Below are 23,022 nucleotides of genomic sequence, written 5' to 3'. Positions count from 1 at the left end.
TTACTGAAAAAAAAACTGTCAACTCCTGATATAGACCAGTCTCACTTACAAATACACATGTTAAAAATCTTAATTTAAATTTTAGTAAATTGAACCAAGCAATGCATTAAAAGGAAAAATGCAATTGAGTAGGGTTTATCCCCAGAATACAAGGATGATTTATCTTTAAGAAATCTTTTATTGCACTGTGTTGTTTAAACCCATTAAAAAGGGAGAAAAAAGCATAATCATCTTGATAGATTTCAAAAAATATATTTGATAAGATTCAACACCCATGAATGATTAGAAAATGAAATAGCAAACTAAAACTAAAAGGTGTTTCTCTCAATGTTTGATCAGAAAAACTGAAACTATGTTAAATATGGAGAACCCTTTTGAATATAAGAAATTGAATACAAAAGTGATGGAAGGATTTGAGAAGTAAAACAGAGAAGATGAGGTTACTAAGCAATTAGTAATTTCAGGACGTTTTTACCACATCTAGGGGAACTTGCCTTGGGAACCAGTACTACTACCACATTGCAGGATGCCAGGAATCCATATTTCCACCAAAACTACAAGAGCCTGGCAGCCTAAGGTCACCCACCACTGCAGCTGCCACCACTGGAACCAGAGCCCATAAATACCACACTGCCAAGACTTCTGGAATGACTTCTAGAACTTCATTACTCTGGAGTTGCACTCATTTTCCACTACGGCTGCTGCTGGAGACATTACCAGAAACCAAGATGGGAAAAAAAAAAAAAACATTATTTCTTCCTTCTTCCCAACTTCCAGTCTTTCACCAGTACTACCCACTGATAAAACTATAGAACAATATTCCTGATGTGTATTGATGCAAAAATCCTCAACAAAATACTAGCAAATCAAATTCAGCAGCATATATATATATAATGGTTTTCCATCATGACCAAGTTGGATTTACTCCTGGAATGCCAGGATGGTTCAACATACAAAAATTAATCAATATAATAGAACACAGCCCCCAAAGTCTTAACCCATCCAACATCAACTCAAAGTCCAAAATCTTATATAAATAGTATCTAAATCAGGTATAAGGGAAACTCAAGGTATGATTCATCTTATGGGAAGATTCCTTTCCAGTTTTGAAACCAGACAATTTACATATTCCAAAAACACAATGGTAGAACAAAGGATAGATATTCCCGTTCCAAAAGGAAGAAATAGAAAAAAAGAAAAGGGTCACAAGTCCCAAGTAAGTCTAAAATCTAGCAGGGAAGAGTCTATTAGATTTTAAGACTTGAGAATAATCCTCTTTAGCTCCATGTTCTTGTATTCTGGATCCATCTAGGTGATTCTGCCTTCTAGGCCCACCAGGTCCATTCCCTCAGCCCTGGGCAGTGGCCCCCACCCCTTTGGAACGGAGAAGAAAACAGCCCTGACACTTGAGCTTGTGCCTTAGGGCCTATGGTGGCAGTATCAGCCTTACCAACCTCTGAACCACCTTTGGAATAATTTTTCCCTTTTCTTGAAGAATAACACATTTGCAGCTGGATAGCTCTATCAGCCTGTCCTCTAGAATCCCAGGCATTGATGGCCTTCCTTCATCTAGTCCTGTCTCTGTCCCCTTCCATTCAAGCTGAGAGCTTTTCTGCTGGTACAAAATTCTCAAAAACCTTGGCCTCCCATGCAATTCATGAGGGTCCAAGCCATCAGACAAGAGGGTCCTCCACAGATATTTCCTAGATAACCCCATCTCTATTTCTGGATTCTTCTGAAATGACTGATTGGATCTATAAATCACATACCTGTAATTCAGCCTATACTTGGAAAACCCAATCTAGCATCATACTTAATGATAAAGGGCAAAAAGCTTTTCCCCTAGGATCAGGATCAAGACAGGATGCTCACTTTCACAATTTATATTCAACATAGTATTGGAAGTCCTAGCCAGAACAATTAGGCAAGAAAAATAAGTGAAAGGTATCTAGATTGGAAAGGTAGAAGTAAAATTATCTCTGTCTGAAGATGACATGGTCTTATATATAGAAAACCCTAAATATTCCACACACACACACACACAAAATTATTATAGCAAATAAACAAATTAAGCAAAGTTGCAGGATACAAAATTAACACACAAAACACAGTTATTTCTGTACACTAACAATGAACAATACAAACAGGAAATTACAAAAATAATTCCTTTTACAATAGCATTAAAAAGAATAAAATACTTAGGAATAAATCTAACCAAGGAGGCCAAACACTTAAACACTAAAAATTACAAAACATTACTGAAATAAATTAAAGACAAAAATAAATGAAAAACATCCCATGTCCATGAATTGAAAGATTTAATATTGTAAGGATGACAGTACTACCCAAAGTGATCTACAGATTCAGTGTAATCCCTATCAAAATCCCAACAGTCTTCTGCCAAAATAAAAAAACTCATCCTAAAATTCATAGGAATCTCAAGGGACCCTGAATGGCCAAAACAATCTTGAAAAAGAACAAAGTTGGAGAACCCACACTTCCTGATTTCAAAACTTACTACAAAATTACAGTAATCAAAACAGTGTGGCATGGACATAAGATAGACATAGAGACTGGTGGAATGAAACAGAGAACTCAGATATAAACCCTCAAATATATGGTCAAATGATTTTTGACAAAGATTCCAAGAATATTCAATAGGGAAAGGACACTCTTCAACAAATGGAAAACTAGATATCCACATGCAAAAGAATGAAGTTGGACTCTTACCTTAAATGACACAAAAATTAACTCAGATGAATCAAAGACCTGTATATAAAAGCTAAGACTATAAAACTCTTAGAAAACAACACAAGGGAAAATCTTCATAACCCTGGATTTGGCAGTGGTTTCTTGGGTATGACATCAAAAGCATAGGCAACAAAAGAAAAAAATAGATAAATTGGCCTTCATCAAAACTAAAAATTTTGTGCATCAAAAGACACTATCAAGTAACACAACCCCAAAATGAGAGAAAAAAAATTGCAAATCATATATCTGATAAGTGATTAATGTCCAGAATCTACTAACAGCTCCTACAACTCAATTAACAACAAAAACAGCAAACCCAAACAAACAAAACTTTTTAAAGGGGCAAAGGACTTGAATGGACATTTCTCCAAAGAAGAATTACAAATGGCCAATATGCACATGAAAAGATGATCAACATCACTAATCATTAATGAAATGCAAATCAGAGCCACAATGTGATACTACTTAACATCCATTTAACGGCTATTACCCACAAAAAAAAAAAAAAAAAAAAAAAAAAGCAAGGTAGTAGGATACAGGATTAACACAGAGAAATCCATTGCATTTCTTTACACTAACAATGAAATGTCAGAAAGGGAAAGTAATAAAAATTCCCTTTTAAAATTTCACCAAAAAAATAAAATACTTAGAAATATACCTGATCAAGGATCTGGCAGACTTATATGCTGAAAATTATAAAACATTGGTAAAGGAAATTAAAGATGATTTTTTTAAATGGAAAGATATTCCATACTCCTGGACTGGAAGAATTAATATTGTTAAAATGCCCAAAGCAATCTACAGATTTAATGTGTTCTTAGGTCAGTCTCCCAAGACAATAGAAAAAAAGCAAAAATAAACAAAAGGGACCTGATCAAACTTATAAGCTTTTGCATAGCAAAGGAAATTACAAACAAAGTGAAAAGACAACCTACAGATTGGGAGAAAATATTTGCAAATGATGCCACTGACAAGGGCTTAATTTCTAGAATATATAAACAGTTCATACAATTCAATAACAAAAAAATTTTTTTCAGAAAATGGGCAGAAGATGTAAACAGACATTTCTCTGAAGAAGACATACAGATGGACAATTGGCATATGAGAAGATGCTCAAAATCATTAATTATCAGAGAAATGCAAATCAAAACTGCATGAGGTATCACCTCACACCAGTCAGAATGTCCATCATTAAAAAGTCCGCAAATGATAAGTGCTAGAGAGGGTGTGGAGAAAAGGGAATCCTCCTACACTGTTGATGGGAATGTAAATTGGCGCAGCCACTATGGAAAACAGTAGGGAGGTTTCTCAAAAAACTGAAAATAGAGTTTCCATATGATCCAGCAGTCCCGCTCCTGGGCATATATCCAGAGAAAACTCTAATTCAAAAAGATACATGTACCTCAATGTTCATAGGAGCACTATTTACAATAACCAAGACATGGAAGCATGGAAGCAACCTAAATGTCCATCAACAGATAAATGGATAAAGAAGATGTGATACACACACACACACACACACACACACACACACACACACACACACAGGAATACTACTCAGCCATAAAAAAGAATGAAATAATGCCATTTGCAACAACATGGATAGATCTGGAGATTGACATACTAAGTGAAGTTAAGCCAGAAAGAGAAAGAAAAATATCATATGATATCACTTATAGGTGGAACACTTATAGGTGGAATCTAAAATATGATACAAATAAACTTATTTACAAAACAGATACAGACTCATAGACATAGAAAACAAACTTACAGTTACCAAAGGGGAAAGAAGGGAGTGGGATAAAATTAGGAATCTGAGATCAGCAGATACAAACTACTATATATAAAATGAGTAAACAACAATGTCCCATTGTATAGCACAGGAAACTATATTTGCTACCTTGTGATAATCTATAATGGAAAAGAATATGAAAAACAATATATTTATGTATAACTGAATCACTTCGCTGTACACAGAAACTAACACAATATTGTGAATCACCTATACTTCAATTTTTAAAATTAGAACTAATAAAACAATTTAAATACAAAAGAAACAGAAATAACAAATGTTGGCAAGGATATGGAGAAATCAGAACTCTTACACATTGCTGGTGTGAATGTAAAATTGTGCAGCCACTATGGAAAACATTTTGGCAATTCCTCAAAAAGCTAAACATAGAATTACTCTGTGCTCCAGTAATTCTGCTCCTGGGGATATATCCAAAGGCATTGAAAGCAAGCACTAAAACAGACACATATACATCAATGTTCACCACAACATTATTCACAGTACAGGTTTCCCCACTATCCAAAAGTAGAGTGTTCCTATGAAACCTTATGTAAGCAGAGAAGACATAAAGCAAAGAAACAATTACCTTAGGACACATCTTGCTTACAGACTCACAAAATAAGTAAAGATGAAGCACAGATGCTCACAGAGTTCAAAGCCATGATGGGTTGACATTGAGATACTGAGTGTAGTTCTTGGGGAAGGAGCTTGGTAGTGCCGTTCTCACTGCTCAGGGTGCACACTGCCTCTGGCTCCTGCAGAACAAACACTGATCACTGTTTTCGCTTTTCACCTCTTCTCATCAATGTGAAAATCCTCTTTAGATTTATTTTAGTTAGCAAAAATAAGTACTAATGTAGGTCTTTCATAAAAGCATAGCGGCATAAAATGAACTTTAGAAAAGTGGGGGATATGCATATGCAAAAGTGTTCATAAGCAGATGAATGAATGAACATAGTGTATATAAATCATGGAATACTATTCAGCCATTAAAAATAGAATGACATTCGGATACATGCTACAACAGGGATACATCTAGAGGATGTCATGCCATGTGAAATAAGCCAGACACAAAAGAGCAAATATTGTATGGGTCCACTTATATGAGGTATCTAGAACTCATAGAAACAGAAAATAGATAAGAGGTTACTAGGGACTGAGGGACAGGGTAAACAGGGAGCTGTTGCTTAATGGTTACAGAGATACCATTTGGGGTAGCAGAAGATTCTGCATGCAATTCCAATGTTGCAGGTGGGGGGCTGGTTCCACACCAATTAGGAATTCTCCAACACCAGTAGGTAGCCTATAATGCAATTCAATTCTGACACTCTCTGCCCGGAGGTAGCATCAGGTTCCACAGGTTAAGGACTTGTTACTGAACCAAACTTGGGTCTGCTTGCCTGGGAACAGTAAAGACAATCTACTGATGCCAGGTTGTGGTGAAGAATAGTGCAGCACTCATTGTAGGCACCAAACAAGGAGCGCAGGTGGTTAATGCTCAAAAAACCCAAACTCTGCAGAGATTTCTGAAACTAAGGACAAGGGACCAATAGTATAACAAAAGATGTTCACATTGCTCTAATGACTCAAGAAAGTCCAAGGGTTTTGAGAGCCATGAGCCAGGAACTGTGGACAAAGACCAAATATATATGAGAAATTTGGTCATCTGAATGACCAAATAAATATTTCTTGTAATTCAAACATCAAAGGTAATGAAAATGGTTTAAAAATACATGATGTGGGTGGCTGCACAACACTGAAAATGTACTGACAGTTAAAACAGCAAAATTCAGGTTACCTAACCACAATATAAAATTTAGATTGCTTTACCACAGCAAAAAGAAAAATTGTAAGGTATATAGATACAAAGTGAAAATTCCAATTCACATTGCACACTTAAGATTTTTGTGCTTTGCTCAGAAGAAAAGAGTAAATAGAAAAATAATAAAATTAGGACTGTTAGTAGGAAGGAAGATCTTACCACGCCTCCTAGAGAGGAAGGGGGAAGTGTCAAAAGAAGCATTTTCGGTTTATGACAGAATTGCAAGGATGTTGACTGCCGTGAGGGCTCCAGCTCCAGTCTCCACTGCTGACAGCATGATCTGGCTGTTCCACTCTCTCCCGCTTGTCTTCTGCCTTGGCCCAGGTAAATGCTGACGCAGACCCATGTGGTCACTGAGTGACTCCTGGTTTTGTGCAGCTTGCTTAGTCTAAACCACCTAGGTGTCTGTCTCTCTTTCTCTCTGCCAGGGGATCGGGTGGGGCTCACAGTGGTGCCTGAGAAACTGCTTTTGCCTCTCAACTTAGAAAGCTTATGGCCTGAGAGGGTTCAGAATTAACAATATCAACTGTGTCTGCATTTAAGGGAATTATCTGCTGGGGCTTGGGAAATGAGCTTTTCTGGGGCTATGATTAAGAAAAGAGGCCCGCTCACCAAATTTAGCTAGTATCTTGCTGTGTGAGCTCATGTAGGTTACGTGTTCCTCCTGAGCCCCATGATCTTCACTGAAAATACTGAAAATCTATGATTAGGTTTAGTCAAGATTTCTGAGCCCAACTGAAACACTAGAAATAGCCCTCTCTGTTTTTGCTTACTGTGGGGAAAAAAGCATTCTCCATCTCTCCTTTCCTTTGATGCAAATCAGGGGCTAGCTAGTCCAGCAGTACTTAATACGGCAGACGGAAAGGAACTAACTGATTCTGCCTGCTTCTCATCCCCTGCTGCCCATTCCATGGAAAACATAATGCCACATTTTGGGAAACACAAGTGGTCCACTGGCGCCAAAGTATAAAAATTAAGGACAGATGGGGCAGGAGACAAGACAGGAAATCTCGCCCAGAACTAGCCCGGGATAGCAGATAAAAATAGTTAATATTCATTGAACCCAGAACTAGCCCAGGGTAGCGGATAAAAACAAGTATGATATTCATTATACTGTCCCAGACACTGGGTCAAATGCTGTACTTGCATTATATACGTAAGCTTTATGACAGTTCTGTGAGTCTATACTATGAGCATCCTCTTTTTAAATAGCTCGCTCAAATTTCATTAGCCAGTAGGTGGCAAGCTCTTGTAATAGTCTTGAGAAACACTCATGAGCTCCCGCACTTGAGAAAGAGTGACGGTTAAACATGGCAGCGGTACAAGAGAAAGAAGGACAGACGAAAGAATCACCACAGATGAAGAATTAACTAGATGACCTGGCATTGGGAATAAGGGGTAAAGAGAATTTATTGTCATCCAATCAATATCCATTTAGCACCTACTGGATACTTGGCACTGTTCTAGTTTCTGGGAATACACCATGAACAAAGCAGGCAAAAATTCCTGCCCTTGTGGAGTCAACATTTTTAGCAGGGGAGACAAACTATAAACAAGATAAATAAATGAAACAGTATAGTGGATAGTGATAACTGATACGAAGGAAATAAATCAAGCAGGGAAAGAGGGTATAAAATATTGGGGGCAGTGAAATTTCAGACAGGGTAGCTAAAGAAGGTGACAAAATTGAGGGGAGGAGAGAGCAACCATGAAGACGAAGGTGATTTCAATTTTGGACTTACTAATTTTATGATGTTAGTGTGATATCTATGAGAAAATTTCCTGAAAACAGCTGGAAATTTAGGACTAGAAGTAGAGCCAAGGCTGGACGCTTTGAAGTCACAGCATAGAAATAATAGATGAAGCTAAGGAGAAAAGTGGGAGGAGAACGGAAATTGGAAAGTATGTATAAGATGCAGAAAAGGGAAGAATTAATTCATACATTCAAGGGCCAGAGAGGTGGCCTGGGAGCAGAGACCCACCTGTTTGCCTCCTTGCAAAACTGAGCCCATCTCTAAAATTAAATATTCAGGATGTCTTCTGGTTAAAATTCCCCTGCTTCTCCCCATCTCCATCAATACTTCTCATAAGGGCCCTATGAAATATACACTGTTCCTCTCCTCCCTTCAAGCAAGAGGAAATACCCTTAAGTAATCTGCTTAATGTCACACTGTTATGGAGGAAGTGGGGAAGGGGTAGAAAAAGAAACATAGTTGAATGTGTCTGCAGGTGTTCTGAGGCCCGGGAGGAGAGCAGTGATTGCCAGGGTTAGAAATCCGGGAGCCTGGCTACAGAGTCGGTGCTTTTAACTGTTCCACTATGCTACTTAGTTTAGACACAGTTACATATTCCCATAAATGTGTGTGTAATTACAAACTGTGATGCTAGGAAGAAAACAACAGGGTACCTACCATATGAGAGAAAAACCAGGGGATCTGCTTTTGATGAGGCGATGTGAAAAGGATTTTCTGGAAAGGTAGCATCCATCTGATATTTAAAGAGTGTGAATATTCAAACAAGGAGTCGTTTAATGAAGAAGTATTCAATTCCACATATAAGTGATATCATATGATACTTTTTATTTCTGCCTGACTTCCTTCACTTAGTATGATAATCTTTAGGCCCATCCATGTTGCTACAAATGGCATTATTTCATTCCTTTTTATGGTTGAGTAGTATTCCATTGTGTATATATAGCACATCTTCTTTATCCAGTCATCTGCCAATGGACATTCCATGTCTGGGCTATTGTAAATAGGCTGCTAAGAACATTAGGGTGCATGTGTCTTTTTGAATTAGAGTTTTCTCTCGATATATGTTCAGGCGTGGGATTGCTAAATCATATGGTAAGTCTATTTTTAGTTTTTAAGGAACCTCCATACTGTTCTCCATAGTGGCTGCATCAAATAACTTTCCCACCAACAGCGTTAGGAAGGTTCTCATTTCTCCGCAGCCTCTCCAGCATTTATCATTTGTGGGCTTTTTAGTGATGGCCATTCTGACTGGTGTGAGGTGATACCTCATTGTAGTTTTGATTTGCATTTCTCTGATAATTAGCAATATCGAGCATTTTTTCACGTGCCTATTGCCCATCTGTATGTCTTCTTCAGAGAAATGTCTGTTTAGATCTTCTGCCCATTTTTTGATGAGTTGTTTGTTTTTCTGTTATTGAGCCATACAGTATCACTTATGTGGTGGAAACTTTTTAAATGACATAAATGAACTTATTTACAAAACAGAAAGACTCACAGACATAGAAAACAAGCTTATGGTTACCAAAGGGGAAAGAAGGGGAGAGATAAATTGGAAGTTTGGGATTAGCAGATACAAACTACTATATACAGAATAGATAAACAACAAGGTCCTACTGTATAGCACACAGAACTATATTTGATAACTTGTAATAACCTATAATGAAAAAGAATCTATGTATATATAACTGAGTCAGTTTGCTATACACCAGAAAACAATACAGCATTGTAACTTAACTATACTTCAATTTAATAAAAAAGCATTTGAAGCAGTGGGAATCACATGTGCCAAGGCTGTGATGCAGGGAAGAGTTTGGAGTCATTAAGGAAGGGAAAGAAAACCACTGTGACAAGAGTATGACCCAAATAAAATCAATCTTGAAAACAAACAGGAAGGAAGACAACGCATGCCAGCCTACATTCTTTCAAGTGGGTCAGACAATAACTTGCTCTTTTAGAATATTTAGCTGAAAAGATAAACCATGTTAAGAAATAATCCTAATAGGTATAAATGAAATCAGACATCATTATGCCCTGGAGAAAATGAATCTCATTTGTTTCTGCATTTTATTCTTTCTAGGTGGGAACTTGTCAAGTGTTAATATGCATACAAACTATTAGGGAGTCTTATTATAACACTGATTCTGGCTAAGATTCTGCATTTATAACAAGCTTCCAGGTAACTCCAATGCTGCTCCATGGACCACACACATGAGACTTTATTCATATTGAGGTTGGAGGGAGGGAGAAATAAGAACTAATTCTTTGAATGTGTCTGCAAGAAGCAGATATAGGTAGCCTGATGTCCAAGAAATAACAGTGGTAGGAAATGTACACACAGCCAATACATGTGGGCCAGCCAAGTGATTCTGAGGTTTTGAATCAAAAACTTGCAAACTCTTCTGCTGAGAGATTGTAATCCAATGACTCTCCTTCCCCCGAGCAGCATTATCTACTTCTTTTTTTAATTAAAAAAAAAATTTTATCATTCATTCTTTTTTTAAGTTTTTTTGTATATATATTTTTATTGAAGTATAGTCAGTTTACAATATTGTGTCAATTTCTTGTGTACAGCATAATGCTTCAGTCATACATGAGCACACATATATTCATTTTCATATTCTTTTTCACCTTAAGTTACTATAAGATAATGAATATGATTCCCTGTGCTATACAGTATAAACTTGCTGTTTATCTATTTTATATATTTTAGTTAGTATCTGCAAGTCTCAAACTCCCAATTTATCCTTTCTCACTCCCTTCCTGCCCTGGTAACCATAAGTTTGTTTTCTGTGTCTATGAGTCTGTTTCTGTTTTGCAAATAAGTTCTTTTTTTTTTTTTTTTTAGATTCCACATATAAGTGCTCTTTCTGGCTTACTTCACTTAGAATGACCATCTCCAGATCTATCCATGTTACTGCAAATGGCATTATTTCATTCCTTTTTATGGCTGAGTAGTATTCCATTATGTAAATATACCACAGCTTCTTTATCCAGTCATCTGTCAATGGACATTTAGGTTATTTCCATGTCTTGGATCTTGTATATAGTGCTGCTATGAACATCAGGGTGCATGTATCTTTTCAAATTTGAGTTCCCTCAGGATATATGCCCAGGAGTGGGAATGGTGGATCATATGGTAAGTCTATTTTTAGTTTTGTGAGGAATCTCCATACTGTTTTCCATAATGACTGCACCAAACTACATTCCCACCAACAATGTAGGAGGGTTCCCTCTCCTGCACACCCTCTCCAGCATTTATCATTTGTGGACTTTTTAATGATGGCCAATCTGACTGATGTGAGGTGATACCTCACTAGATTTGATTTGCACTTCTCTGATAATTAGTTTATTGATAATTTTTTTCATGTGCCTATTGGCCATTTGTGTGTTTTCATTGGAGAATTGCGTCTTTAGGTCTTCTGCCCATTTTTGGATTGGGTTGTTTTGTTGTTGTTGCTAAGTTGTATGAGCTGTTCTTATATTCTAGAAATTAAACCATTTGTAAATATTTTCTCCCATTGTGTAGGTTGTCTTTTTGTTTTGCTTATGCTTTCCTTTGCTGTGCAAAAGTTTATAAGTTTAATTAGGTTCCATTTGTTTATTTTTGCTCTTATTTCTATTGCCTTGGTAGACTGCCCTGGGACAACATTGCTGAGATTTATGTCAGATAATGTTTTGCCTGTGTTTTCTTCCAAGAGGTGTACAGTGTCCTGTCTTATGTTTAAGTCTTTAAACCATTTTGAGTTTATTTTTGTGTATGGTATGAGGGAGTGTTCCAACTTCATTGATTTACATGCTACTGTCCAGTTTTGTAAGTGCTAGGATTAAAGAGATAATAAGCATAATCTCTACCCTTGAGATTATGGAAAATAGAGGAAAACAATCTGCATGTTTAATGTCTGCATTAAAGGCCTTATGGAGATGACAGAGTGAGCCATGTGGATACCTGGGGAAGGGCATTCAGGAAGAGGGAATTACAAGTGAGTGTACAACCTTGGCCTGTTCAAGGAATAGCCAGGCCAGCATAGTGAGAACAAAGTGAAAGAGAGGGAGAGTTATAGGAAATTAGGTCAAAGAGAGAAAAATGACCAGATCATCTCAGTCCTTATACATCACTGTAACTATTTTGTTTTCTGTTGTTACTTTTAACCTCTTTTACTGAAATATAGCATACAAAGAGAAAACTGTACAAATCCCAAGTGTCAGCTTGATAAATTATCATATGAAGAATAAACAAATCTGTGTATCCAAACACGGGTTAAGAAATAGCACGTTAACAGCAGCCTAGAATACCCGCTTTATGCTCTCTCTTAATTGCTATCCCTCCCTCCTCCTCAACGGTAGCTCTATCCCAACTTCTAAAAGAATTGATTTGTTTTGCCTTTTTTTAACTTTAAGTAAATGGAAGCATACCATTGTGTTCTATTTGTATCTGGATTTTTTTTCTTGCTCAAGATTTTGCTTGTTGAGGAACAGCCACACCCATTTTGTCTACCTATTGTCTATGGTTGTTTTTGTGATACAAAGGCAGAGTTTGAGTAGCTATGATGGATATCACATAACTAAAAGCCTAAAATACTATTTACTCTCTGTCTCTAATTTATAGGAAATGTTAACCAACCTCTAATTTACAGGATGCATATCACTGAACCAAAGAATATATGACAAAATTTTGCAGACAAAAAAAAAGATATTTGTTTGTGGTACTCACCCATGTGATTCCAAAAGGGAAGAAGGGTCAAGATGACAAATAACAGCCTGTTAAAGTGCTGATGGGAAAGATGTAGTACAGAGGGGGACTTGATGATTGTGGTGTTCATGTGATGGGCATGCACATGACATTTCAAGACAGAGAGAAGTGTGAGCTTACCCGGGAGCCGAGCATCACACTTTCAAGAGACATTTCCTCCCCTACTTAGATCCTCTCCTGAGAACTAAGAGCTCTTGAGAAGGCTGAGGTTGTGGCAATGGTTATTCATTGATTCACTCAAACACTCCAGATCCTACTTTATGTCAGGCACAGTGCTGACAAAAAGTAAACAGAGGACTACAAAATGGTTTGATAAATGCTAGGAATTTGGCAAATGATGCTAAGGAAGCATCTTCTTTAAGAATGATTATAACCATTTTACCTTTTTTTGCTCAAACATGAATGGTTCTGAGATAAGCTCATGAGAGTATGGCCATTGTATGCTACTTTGAAGTTACAGGCATCACTTTTATAATTATCAGTTTTTATCTTCTCAACTGCTAGACTATAATCTTTCTGAGAGCAGAAAAGATATCTTCTGGTGTCATGAAAAGAGCAAAAAATAGTTACAGTCAAAGTGGTTGGGTCTGAATCCTGACTCTGTTATTCTTTAACTGTGTAACCCTGGGAAAATTAACCTCTCGGTGCCTCAGTTCCTTGTCTATAAATGGCAATAATAATATTCATCCTACCTACCTCACTGAATTGTTGTTGGCATCAGATGAAACAATGTATAAGAAGAACTATAAATATCTATTTTTCGTTCTCTGTCTCACAAGCCTACTATGTTGAACACAGTAAGTATTTAGTAAATGTCGGGCTTTAATTATATTTCATCAACAGAGACTTGTGGAATTTGGAGTCTGCAACAGGGAGTTGATGCAGTCTTCCCTCTCCATCTCATGCCCAGATAACTCAGAGGCTGGGGCCAGATAGTGTGGCCATGACCCAGGAGTGACCAGCCAGTGTGGGAGGGTAGACTGGCCAGGATCATCTGGACCAACTACTCATTAACCAAAAATGCCAGATATTTTGTTGAGAATGGAGCCTCCTTGATTGCCCATTTCAACATTTCTCCTAATCCTTTCCCTCTTCATCACATCTCTGAGCTTCTGTACCAGAGAGCTCCAACAGACTTGACAAAGTAAGGAGAAAGGGTGCGGGGAGCAGGGGGAGTGTGGGGAAAGTTATAGCAGTCTCCTTTCTGTGTTCACAGGGAACACAGTTTCACAAACCAGCTCAAGCCCATTGATTGTAAACCGGGCTCTGGGGGAGTCGGTCACTTTTCCCCTGAAGTTTTCTGCAGAAGAGAATGTCACATCCATCACCTGGCTTCACAATGGAATATCTATCACCTTCATACAGTTAAATGAAAAACAAAGTCCACTAAAATACGTGACTGATCCACAACGGAAAAATCGATTGACTGTCACCGATTCCTACTCCTTGCAGCTCAGCAATCTGACAATGGCAGACGCAGGATTTTACAAGGCCCAGAAAACCACAGTGAGCTCTTCAGTGTTGTCCACTTACGATCTGAGGATCTTCAGTGAGTCAAACTTGGGGTTTAATTATGTATGGACTGAAAAACATTACATGTTTCAATTCAGTGTGACTGCAAGTGTGCACTACAGTCTAGTGCTTAAAAGCATGGCATTTGGAGACAGACTGAGGTCCAGCAGTAGAACAATTCAGTGGCATTGCATGACAGTTAGTGACAGATCTGAGATTAGAACCTACATCTTGTCACTCCTAGACCTCATACCAGACTCCATCACACTTGTTGAGACAATTTTCTTCTGCCAATATTTAAAGGACCAAGCACTACTTCTTCTGCAACAATCACACTCCTGAGGCTCAATGCCAAAGATTTCTCAATGCCTTTTGGAGTACCTCTCCTTCAAAGGCTCATACACAAACAGACGTGTAAGCTACACCAACATGTTTTACAATAGTGCAAAGGAATGTTAAGATATAAACTATATAGGTCTTTTTTTTAAAAACATTGACCAGTTATTCTGTACGTTCCAGGCTAGGGATAGCAAAGATTTGATCTTACAGGCCAATATCAATTAATTGGGAGTAAATGCCTAGGGCTCAATGTTAAGAAATATGTTAGAGCCATGTTAATCTTTTTCACTGAGTCAACAATATTTGTTAACCATAGGCAATGGTGAGACACTGTTTTAGGCACTTGAAATACATCAGTGAGCAGAACAGACAAAGATCCCTGCCCTCATGGAGCTGACATTCTAGGTAGGGAATACAGAGGAGATAGTAAACAATACACAATATATAAACAAATGACACAGTATGTAAGTAAGCCAAAAGTAATATGGAGAAAAGAGATGAGAACAGCTTAAGGTGCATCAGGAGTGCCAGAGAGCAGAGGTCAATTTTAAATGGAGTGATCATAACAGGGCCTCATTGAGAAGATGACATTTGAGTCAAGACCTGTTGTAGGTGAGTGAGCCAGGCAGCTATCTGGATGCAGAGCCATCTGGCAGAGGCACTCCCCTGCGTCTGGCAGGCTCAAGGAACATCAGGGGAGTCAAACAGCAAGAAGCAGAGTGAGGGGGAGAGTAACAGGAAGTGAGGTCATTCAGGAAGTAGGGGGCCTCATCGTATAAGGCTCTGAGAGCCATCACAGGGATCTCAGCCTCTACTCTTAGTGAACAGAGAACTATCAGAGGGTTTTGTAGAGAATTAATATGGTTTGACTTACTTGTTTAAAGGATCTCTTTGGCTGCTCTGTTGAGATTAGACTGCAAGGGACAAGGGTGGAAGCCACTGGACCCATTAGGAAGACATTACAACAATCCAAGCAAGAGATAATGCTGGCTTGAACCAGAGTGGTAGCAGTGGAGATAGTGAGAAGTGGTTGGATTCTGGATATATTTTGAAGGTAAAGCCACCAAGACTTCCTCATGTGGGACAATGAGATGAAAAGATGAGTCAGAGATGACTCTGGGGCTTTTGGCTTGGGCGACTGGATGGATGCAGTTGTCCTCAACTAAGATGGGGAAAGCTGCAGACTGAGAAGTTTTGGGGGAGAAAAAACAGGAGTCCTTTTGAACATGTTGAATTGGAGAAAAACATTATATCCTGGTGGAAATGTCAAGTAAGTAACTATATATACCTCAAGTGGAGAAATGTATCAAGACAGATTTGTGAGGTCAGCAATGGACACTGGTTAAAGGAGATGTAATATTCATGCCAAATTTGCCATTGCTATGCTAGGCACTCTCTCACTCAATTCTCATAATTGCCCAAGAAGTAGGTATTATTGCTCAGTTTTACAGATGAGGAGAGTGAGGCATGAAGAGATTAAAATTTGTCCATGGTCATGTAGCCAGTAAATGACAAAGCCATGATTCTAACCTAGATCTTCCTAACTTCGTATCCAACACTCTTGCCGCTACATGAAACTTCTGTTCTAGCAAGGTACGTTTTGCCACCTCTACTCAGTTTGCTAAGCTTAAAGCATTGCTCAGTCTCTTCTAATCAGACAGTTGGAGTCATTCTGCTCTTCACTGGGTCATCTTTATTTCAGCCCACAGGCCAAGTCTAGGTCAGTGGGCTTTTCTGTACTGCTTCCATGTCCCCATTGATTCACAGCTACTGTCATCTTACTAGGTCTCTGCTCTCAGAAATTTCTCCATCATATGTATTGTCAAATGCCCAAATATAGTGCATTTCTTTGTTCCCCAGAATTGCTTGCTTGCTCTCTCAGTTTCTTCACATCTCCCTTCCCTAATTCTTTAGTTCTCAACATTTCCCTTTCTGACTTGCTGGCATTCTGCATCAAGGTCTCCTTGTCATCATTTGAGCCAGCATCAGACGCAAGGAGAGCCAATATTGTCACAGATTTTGGGGAAATATGGTTCCCCAAGGAAGGTAAGCTTCTATTTTCCACTCCAGGTAGGGAAGTCTGACGATGAAGGAAACAGGGCTCTTGTGCCTGGTCTTCTGGTTTCTGACCTGGCTAAGGGAAGACTGGCCCTTAGCTTAGTCTCCAAATTACCTTTATACAAAGGACAGTGAACAAGGGCTAGAAAGGACCCCAGGGATAAACTGGAGCTCAGAAAACTAAAGTGGTCAGCCCCAAATCACTCAACTAGTCGGTGGCAACCCCAGTCTTTGCCTTCCCACTTTTCTCACGGGCTACTCTGTCACGTACTGATGGTCATCATCATCTGGTCACCCCAGACCTCATTCCCATCAATTAGGAAGAACAAGCAGAGTTCTTTACAGAGTATACAGCAGTATCAGGTGGAATGCAGAACATTGAGGTGAGGGATATTTTTCACAGAGGGCTGAGCCAAGCCATTTGTCCTTAATCCAGGCCTTTTTTTCCTGCATACAGGACGACTAAGGAACTTACAAGTTGTCACTCACATTGAAAGACCTAGCAATGTGACCTGTGAGATCCACCTGACTTGCTCTGTGGAGAATCCAAATGATGTCATATTCAGGTGGCAGATCTCAGGAAAAACACTTCTGAGGGAAGCAAACCTCACTATCTCCTGGGACCCCAAAAATGACAGTGAAGAGACCTACACTTGCATAGCTGAGAATCCTGTCAGCAATTCATCCTTCTCTGTCCCTGTGCAGAGTCTCTGCAAAGGTAATGGTCTGAACAGGTCTCTCTGAGAGCCTTGAGCAGCCGTGGGGTACAGAGTGTCCCTCATGCCCTACAGGATTCCCAAAACAGTGGCCCAGTGGGAGGCAGCCAAGAGATGCTGGGAGAGGACAGATGCATTCCAGAGCTCTGTGCTTCTCACTTCTCCCTACAAGTCTATCCTACTCCCCTCCCCCTCCATCAACCCTTTCTCCAGCCCACTCAAAGCCCAAGAAGAGCAAAGTCCTTGGAAAGGCAGGATTGCTTCCTCCCCCAGCTCTACCAGGCTGCACCCTGCCCTGTCTGCCATATGGGACTCCCACTCCCAGAAAGCCTGCCCAGATCCCCCTGTGTCTCTGGGTATTGATGAACCCACCTGGCACCTAAACGTGGCCTCGAAGACTTGGCACAGTACAGGTTCTAAAAAAACATTCTGGGCCTCACTCAATGTGTCTCAAGTGCAATTTCCTTCTTTTTTTTCTTTTCAGATGTTATTAATGAAGAAAGTGAACACATGGATATCAAATGGATTATAATTGTGTTTTCTTTGATATGTATAGTCATCATAGTCATCTTTGTGTGGCTGCTTGTTCGGAAGGGAAGATTAACAGGTTTCCTTTCTTCCTACTTGTCTCTCCTCCAAGGTTCCAGAAACTCAGAGTCTCTCCTGTGGGAGACAGATAAAGGGAGGAGGGACTGGCTCAGCTAGTTCACTGGGACAACACTCAGGTTGTGAATACTCATGTGCTAATCTCCTAAGGAAATTGTCCTACTGGAAAATGCAGGACCCAGCCTCAGGTCCTGCCTGCCCTTCCCTTTCGGGTTCCCTTCCACCACACGCTCTAGAGAGAGACCCATGGGAGTAGGGGGTGGAACGCCTCTCTCACTACAGTCACAAATTTCAATTTCACTGATTTTATTTTTCAGGTTTCTTCCATTTGTCTACTCGGCAAACACAGAGTCCTGGTGAGTTTCCAGACTCTGAACTCCCAATCCTAAAACAGATGGGAAGAGCCAAATGGAAGAGGAAGGGGGCCAGTCAGAGGGCTGGATAATGAGAGAGAAGGGAGTCGGAATGTCATTACTCAGATGGACCAGATGGTGCAAAGGGAGATGACCTGAAACTGTGCATGTTTGTCCCTTGTGGGACCTACAAGGTCCCTTACAAGAATGCAAACAAGTCACTCATGCAATTTCTTGGAGTGGGCTTAGGGTCATTCCCCGCCCTGCTGGTGGAGAGACTAAGTATCAGTGACAGGGCTCATGGCCTGCCCATCGTCAACAGCAGGTGCAGTGTACGACAGGAGCAGAGCATCAGAGTCCCAAAGAGAAACCGCATGACCCCATCACTCTGTTCAGCCAGGGCTTGGACATTGAGTAGACAAAGTCAAAGGAGAGAGTATGATACAGAGATAGGAACACGGGCTCTGGACTCAGATTGGCTTTGAGTCTCATCTCATGGGTGAGAGATACATGACTTCACGTACAGAGGACATGGCATGAGGTTTGGAATCAGCAGGCATGCATTTAAATTCCTGTGCCATCACTTCTACGTGCATTTGGTCCACGTCAGTAAAACCTTCTGAGCCTCCAGTTCCTTATTTCTAATATAATCAAACCCACTCCAAGGAGCTCTGAGAAGTTTAACAGTATTATACATGTGAAACAGCCTGGGTCCATTATCCCCGCCAGTGAGGTTCTCTAGCAAGTGTGTAGGCACCACTGTTTGGTCCCAGAAGCTTCCCTTCCTGTGAATCTAGAGAGAGACTCTGAAGCTGGGGTACCTCAAGACCATGTCACCCCCAAGAGGTGAGGTCAGAAATAGATCACATGGCTGAGCAGGTTCTGGTTCAACCTAGAACTCTAAAGACTGTCAAAAATGAATGAACCCTAAGGAAGGGCAATGCTTTGAACAACTGCCTCCCTGGAGCCAGAAAGTGACCTGATGTAGGCAAGGTCCTGGGAGAACAGACCAGAGTCCTTCATTCAGCCACTGATTGTGCCTTCCTGTGTTAATATAGCAGAGACCAGGAGGAACTTAGAGTATGCTTCTTTCTCTTCAGGGAACACTGTGTATGCCCAGGTCACCCCTGCAAACAGGGTGAGTACTTTCAACTTTATACTCCACCATAGTCATTATTTTTATAGCCATTATTCAAGAACTTGTCACCACAATCATCTGACTGGTTCAAATGACGAACACCATTGAGAGGAGGCTAAGGCAGCACCAGGAGCTGCAGAGTTATGTGCAGGAACTTTCTAGCCCCCACTGCTCTCACACCAGCGGAATGCTTACTTACACCCTGCTTTACAGTGCCTCATCTAACTGCTTAATGCATCAGTAAGCCTTGTCCCTTCAGCTTAATTACAAGCTGCCTGGAAGTGAAAATTATGTCTTCCTCTTTCTTCCCCTGTGTCTTAGCACGATGCTCAGTAAATACTTGCTGGATGAATCAGAGCTTAATTAAGTTTGAGAGTTCCCAAAGGAGATAATTCTGTAGTAGGGGGTGTCTCATCCTGGAAGTAGGGGAAATAGGGGCGCTCAGAAGAGTCTTTTCAGAGGGAAAGAGAAACAAAAATTTGCAATCCCTCAATAGTAGCAGACACTAAAGGCACAAGCAGCCCACAAACATCCCCTCCCCTCTAGCACGTAACAGGATGGCCTTGGTCAGGCATCAGGAACTCCTTGCCATGCATCAGTAACTCCCCATCAACCCAAAAATAAAGCACCTGCAAGTGATAGATTTCTAAATAACACCACACATCCTGGGAGGCCAGTTTTCCGTGTCTTCTGAAAAATAAGCCAAGAGAGCCTAGCATTCTTCGACTGATGGAAGCAATGGTCTAGCTAGAAATCTTGGATTCCGTGAGCAGATCTCCCCTCACAAAGCCCCTCATGGGTATTTGCAAAGTAGGCTTCTTGAAGATAGCAAACAAAAAGAGGTGCTCTCACTTTTTCAGATATTTCAACTGCTTTCTCAATTTCCTCTTGAAAACAAGGTGAATCATTCTCAACAAACCAAGAAACTCATCTCCAGCAAATCTGTTAACTTTTTCTTTAGCAAAGCATTGTGACATTTTCAATAAATTAAGGAATATTTAGGTTATTATCAAATCCTCTGAAACTTTCAAGTAAAAACTATGAACATGGGGACTTCTTTTATGGCTGGAATTTGTATTTCACACAGGGCCATTATTAAGACCAAATGTTTCTCTTCTACCAGTTCCCCAAGTTTGAGTAGACTCCAATGATGTGATGACCAGGCAATTAGAATCACAGGGGCAAAACAGAGCCGGTGATACCTCCTGTTACAGTTAGTAAAGATATAATACAATAACTATCTGGTGTGCAAGTTAGTTCTTGAAACTTGGAGGAGGCAGAGTAGGGTAGGATGCAGGGCAAGAGTGCTTTCTTTCCTTCACGTCACCTGCCAACAAGGCCACCCTTCCATCTCGCTCTGGTTCTCAAGCCCACCCCCTGGTTTGCTGGGGTGTTGTACTTCTGTCTGGGGCTCAGGAAAGGTGACTAATCCTTCACAGGTTTGAGAGCTGGTGATGCTTGGTTTCCAGTTACTCTTGCTAAGCACTCCCTAGCCTTCCTCCTGAAGAATTTTGACATAATTTCTCCTTCGTCACACTGCCTTTCCCAAGAATATATCTCTGCATAAGTACGTGTTCTCACTGTCTGTGTGAGCCAGAGCGGTATGATTATGTTTTACAGGGAACAGAAATCCGAACACCTTTGAAAAATAGCGATTCCCCCACAATTTACTCTAAAGTTCATCAACACAAAGAGGTAAGCCCATGATTGCCCCCTATTCATAGATTCTTACCTCTCTCCTCAGACCTACGACTTTGCAAACATAATAAAAGTAAAGAAGCCATTTTACAGATGCACAAATCCCATGAGGATACAGAAAATCTCAGGACATCCCCAAAACATATCCAAGAAGCTCTCTTGTATTAGGATCATGACACAAAACTGAGTGTTTAATCTACTTGTTTTTTAATTTAAATCCTGCCTTATCCTATCAATATCCCTATCTGCCTATTAGCACTCTCCGTACCTCCTCTGCAGCCACAAGAGTTTCTGGTCCCTACTGACCTACTTTATTTTTCTCTTTTTCCTGTTACAGGAAGCCCATTTACTCCATGTAAACCACCCTTCACCATGTCATATAAGTTGCTGAAAGACCTCAAAAGAATTCAGGAATGATACTTCTTCTCCTGATCCTATGAGAGAACAGAGCTTAGTTTCTGCCTGGCAACAGAATTTGAATATCTAGGATTATCACTTCCAGTCCTTCAGACTTGAACCTGCTTACCTTGGTCAACCATCCAAGGAATAACATCATTTCCAGCATATGATGCAAAGAGCATTTTCTAATCTGCTCCAGGCCAGACAGTACATCAGGTAACATGCATGGATGGTGAATTTTCCTTTGGTAACTGAGCAAATGGAGTCATGGTTGGCAGAAGATTATAGTTCAGAAGACAACCACTTCTCTCCTTTTAGAAAGCAGAAGGATTTTGACTCACTGGAAGAGAGTACAGTCTGGTGGTTACATGTGTTGCCTCTGGAGTTGAACAGACCTGTGCTCAAATCCTGATACATCATTTACCAGATATACCTCCTGGGACATATTACCTAACCTCTTGGAGTTTTGGTCTTCTAGACCGAAAAAGGAGGATAGCAGTACATCAGCCCTTTTACTCAAACCAGGAACCTGAGTTATCCTTGGCTTCAACTTTTCTATCACCAGGCCCTTTGGACTCTACCTCCAAATAGTGGACGTATCTACTCTTCTCCAAATCTTCAACCACCACTCTATATACAACCATTATCATCTCAACGTGGAATACTACAATAAACTCCAAGCAACTCTCCCCAACTTTTGCTCTTGGCTCCCTCCAATCCATTCTACATGACACAGCCAAAGTAATGTTTTTAATATAAGTCAGATCCTTCACTACTCTGCTTAAAATCCAGCAAGACTTCTCAATGTACTTAGGATAAAACTTGAGTCTACATGGCTTTGGATAGCACGGGATTATCAGATACCAGCTACTATATACAAAATAGTAAACAGCTAGGTCCTACTGTATAGCACAGGAACTATATTCAATAGCTTGTAATAATCTATATTGAAATGTGTATAACTGAATGACTTTGCTGTACACCGGAAACTAAAACATTATAAATCAACTACACTTTGATTAAAAAATGAAAAAAGAAAAAAAAAGTCTACCCTCTTAAATTTTTAAGTAGAAAATACAATATTGTTAACTATAGGCACTATGCTAGGCAGTAAATCTCTGGGACTTGCTCCTCTTGTGTAACTGAAACTCTGAAACTCTATCCTTTGACCTGCACCTTCCCTATTCTACCTTCCCTGTTCCAGCTCCTTCTATCCCCTGGTAACCACCATTCTACTCTCTGCTTCTATAAGTTTAATTCTTTTAGATTCCTCATGTAAATAGGATTATGTAGTATTTGTTCTATGTCTGGATTATTTCACTATGCTAAGTTCA

The 23,022-nt window shown here is 39.8% G+C and overlaps 1 protein-coding gene and 1 long non-coding RNA gene across 6 annotated transcripts in view; one reads left to right on the top strand and one right to left on the bottom strand.

Annotated features, from left to right (window-relative positions):
• Window positions 1-8,485, bottom strand: part of LOC123617044 (uncharacterized) — a 42,674-nt gene extending 34,189 nt beyond the window's left edge. Inside the window, exons 1-2 of one of the 2 annotated variants that reach the window (XR_006725133.2) lie at window positions 8,348-8,485; window positions 5,130-5,298 (exon numbers count right to left, since the gene is read on the bottom strand). This is a non-coding gene — a long non-coding RNA (uncharacterized LOC123617044). Of the gene's footprint in view, window positions 1-5,129; window positions 5,299-6,524; window positions 6,690-8,347 lie in introns of those variants that run through there. The other variant, XR_006725132.2, reaches the window with a different exon arrangement.
• Window positions 6,541-22,993, top strand: SLAMF6 (SLAM family member 6). 4 transcript variants are annotated; one of them, XM_010955646.3, is made up of 8 exons: window positions 6,541-6,689; window positions 14,086-14,418; window positions 17,236-17,496; window positions 17,979-18,101; window positions 18,418-18,456; window positions 19,554-19,591; window positions 21,212-21,286; window positions 21,627-22,992. In XM_010955646.3, the coding sequence occupies exons 1-8, from the start codon at window positions 6,593-6,595 to the stop codon at window positions 21,678-21,680; spliced, it is 1,020 nt and encodes a 339-aa protein (XP_010953948.1). In that variant the 5' UTR covers window positions 6,541-6,592; the 3' UTR covers window positions 21,681-22,992. The 4 variants fall into 4 exon arrangements, with proteins under 4 accessions (XP_010953948.1, XP_045373089.1, XP_045373092.1 ...); XM_045517133.2 differs by having other exon boundaries at window positions 19,512-19,591; XM_045517136.2 differs by lacking the exon at window positions 21,212-21,286 and having other exon boundaries at window positions 21,627-22,993.
• Window positions 22,994-23,022: the final 29 nt, after the last annotated feature.

This window comes from Camelus bactrianus, chromosome 21 (assembly GCF_048773025.1).
Source record: "Camelus bactrianus isolate YW-2024 breed Bactrian camel chromosome 21, ASM4877302v1, whole genome shotgun sequence".
NCBI classification, from domain to species: Eukaryota; Metazoa; Chordata; class Mammalia; order Artiodactyla; family Camelidae; genus Camelus; species Camelus bactrianus.
This window is presented reverse-complemented; position numbering and strand designations above follow the sequence as displayed.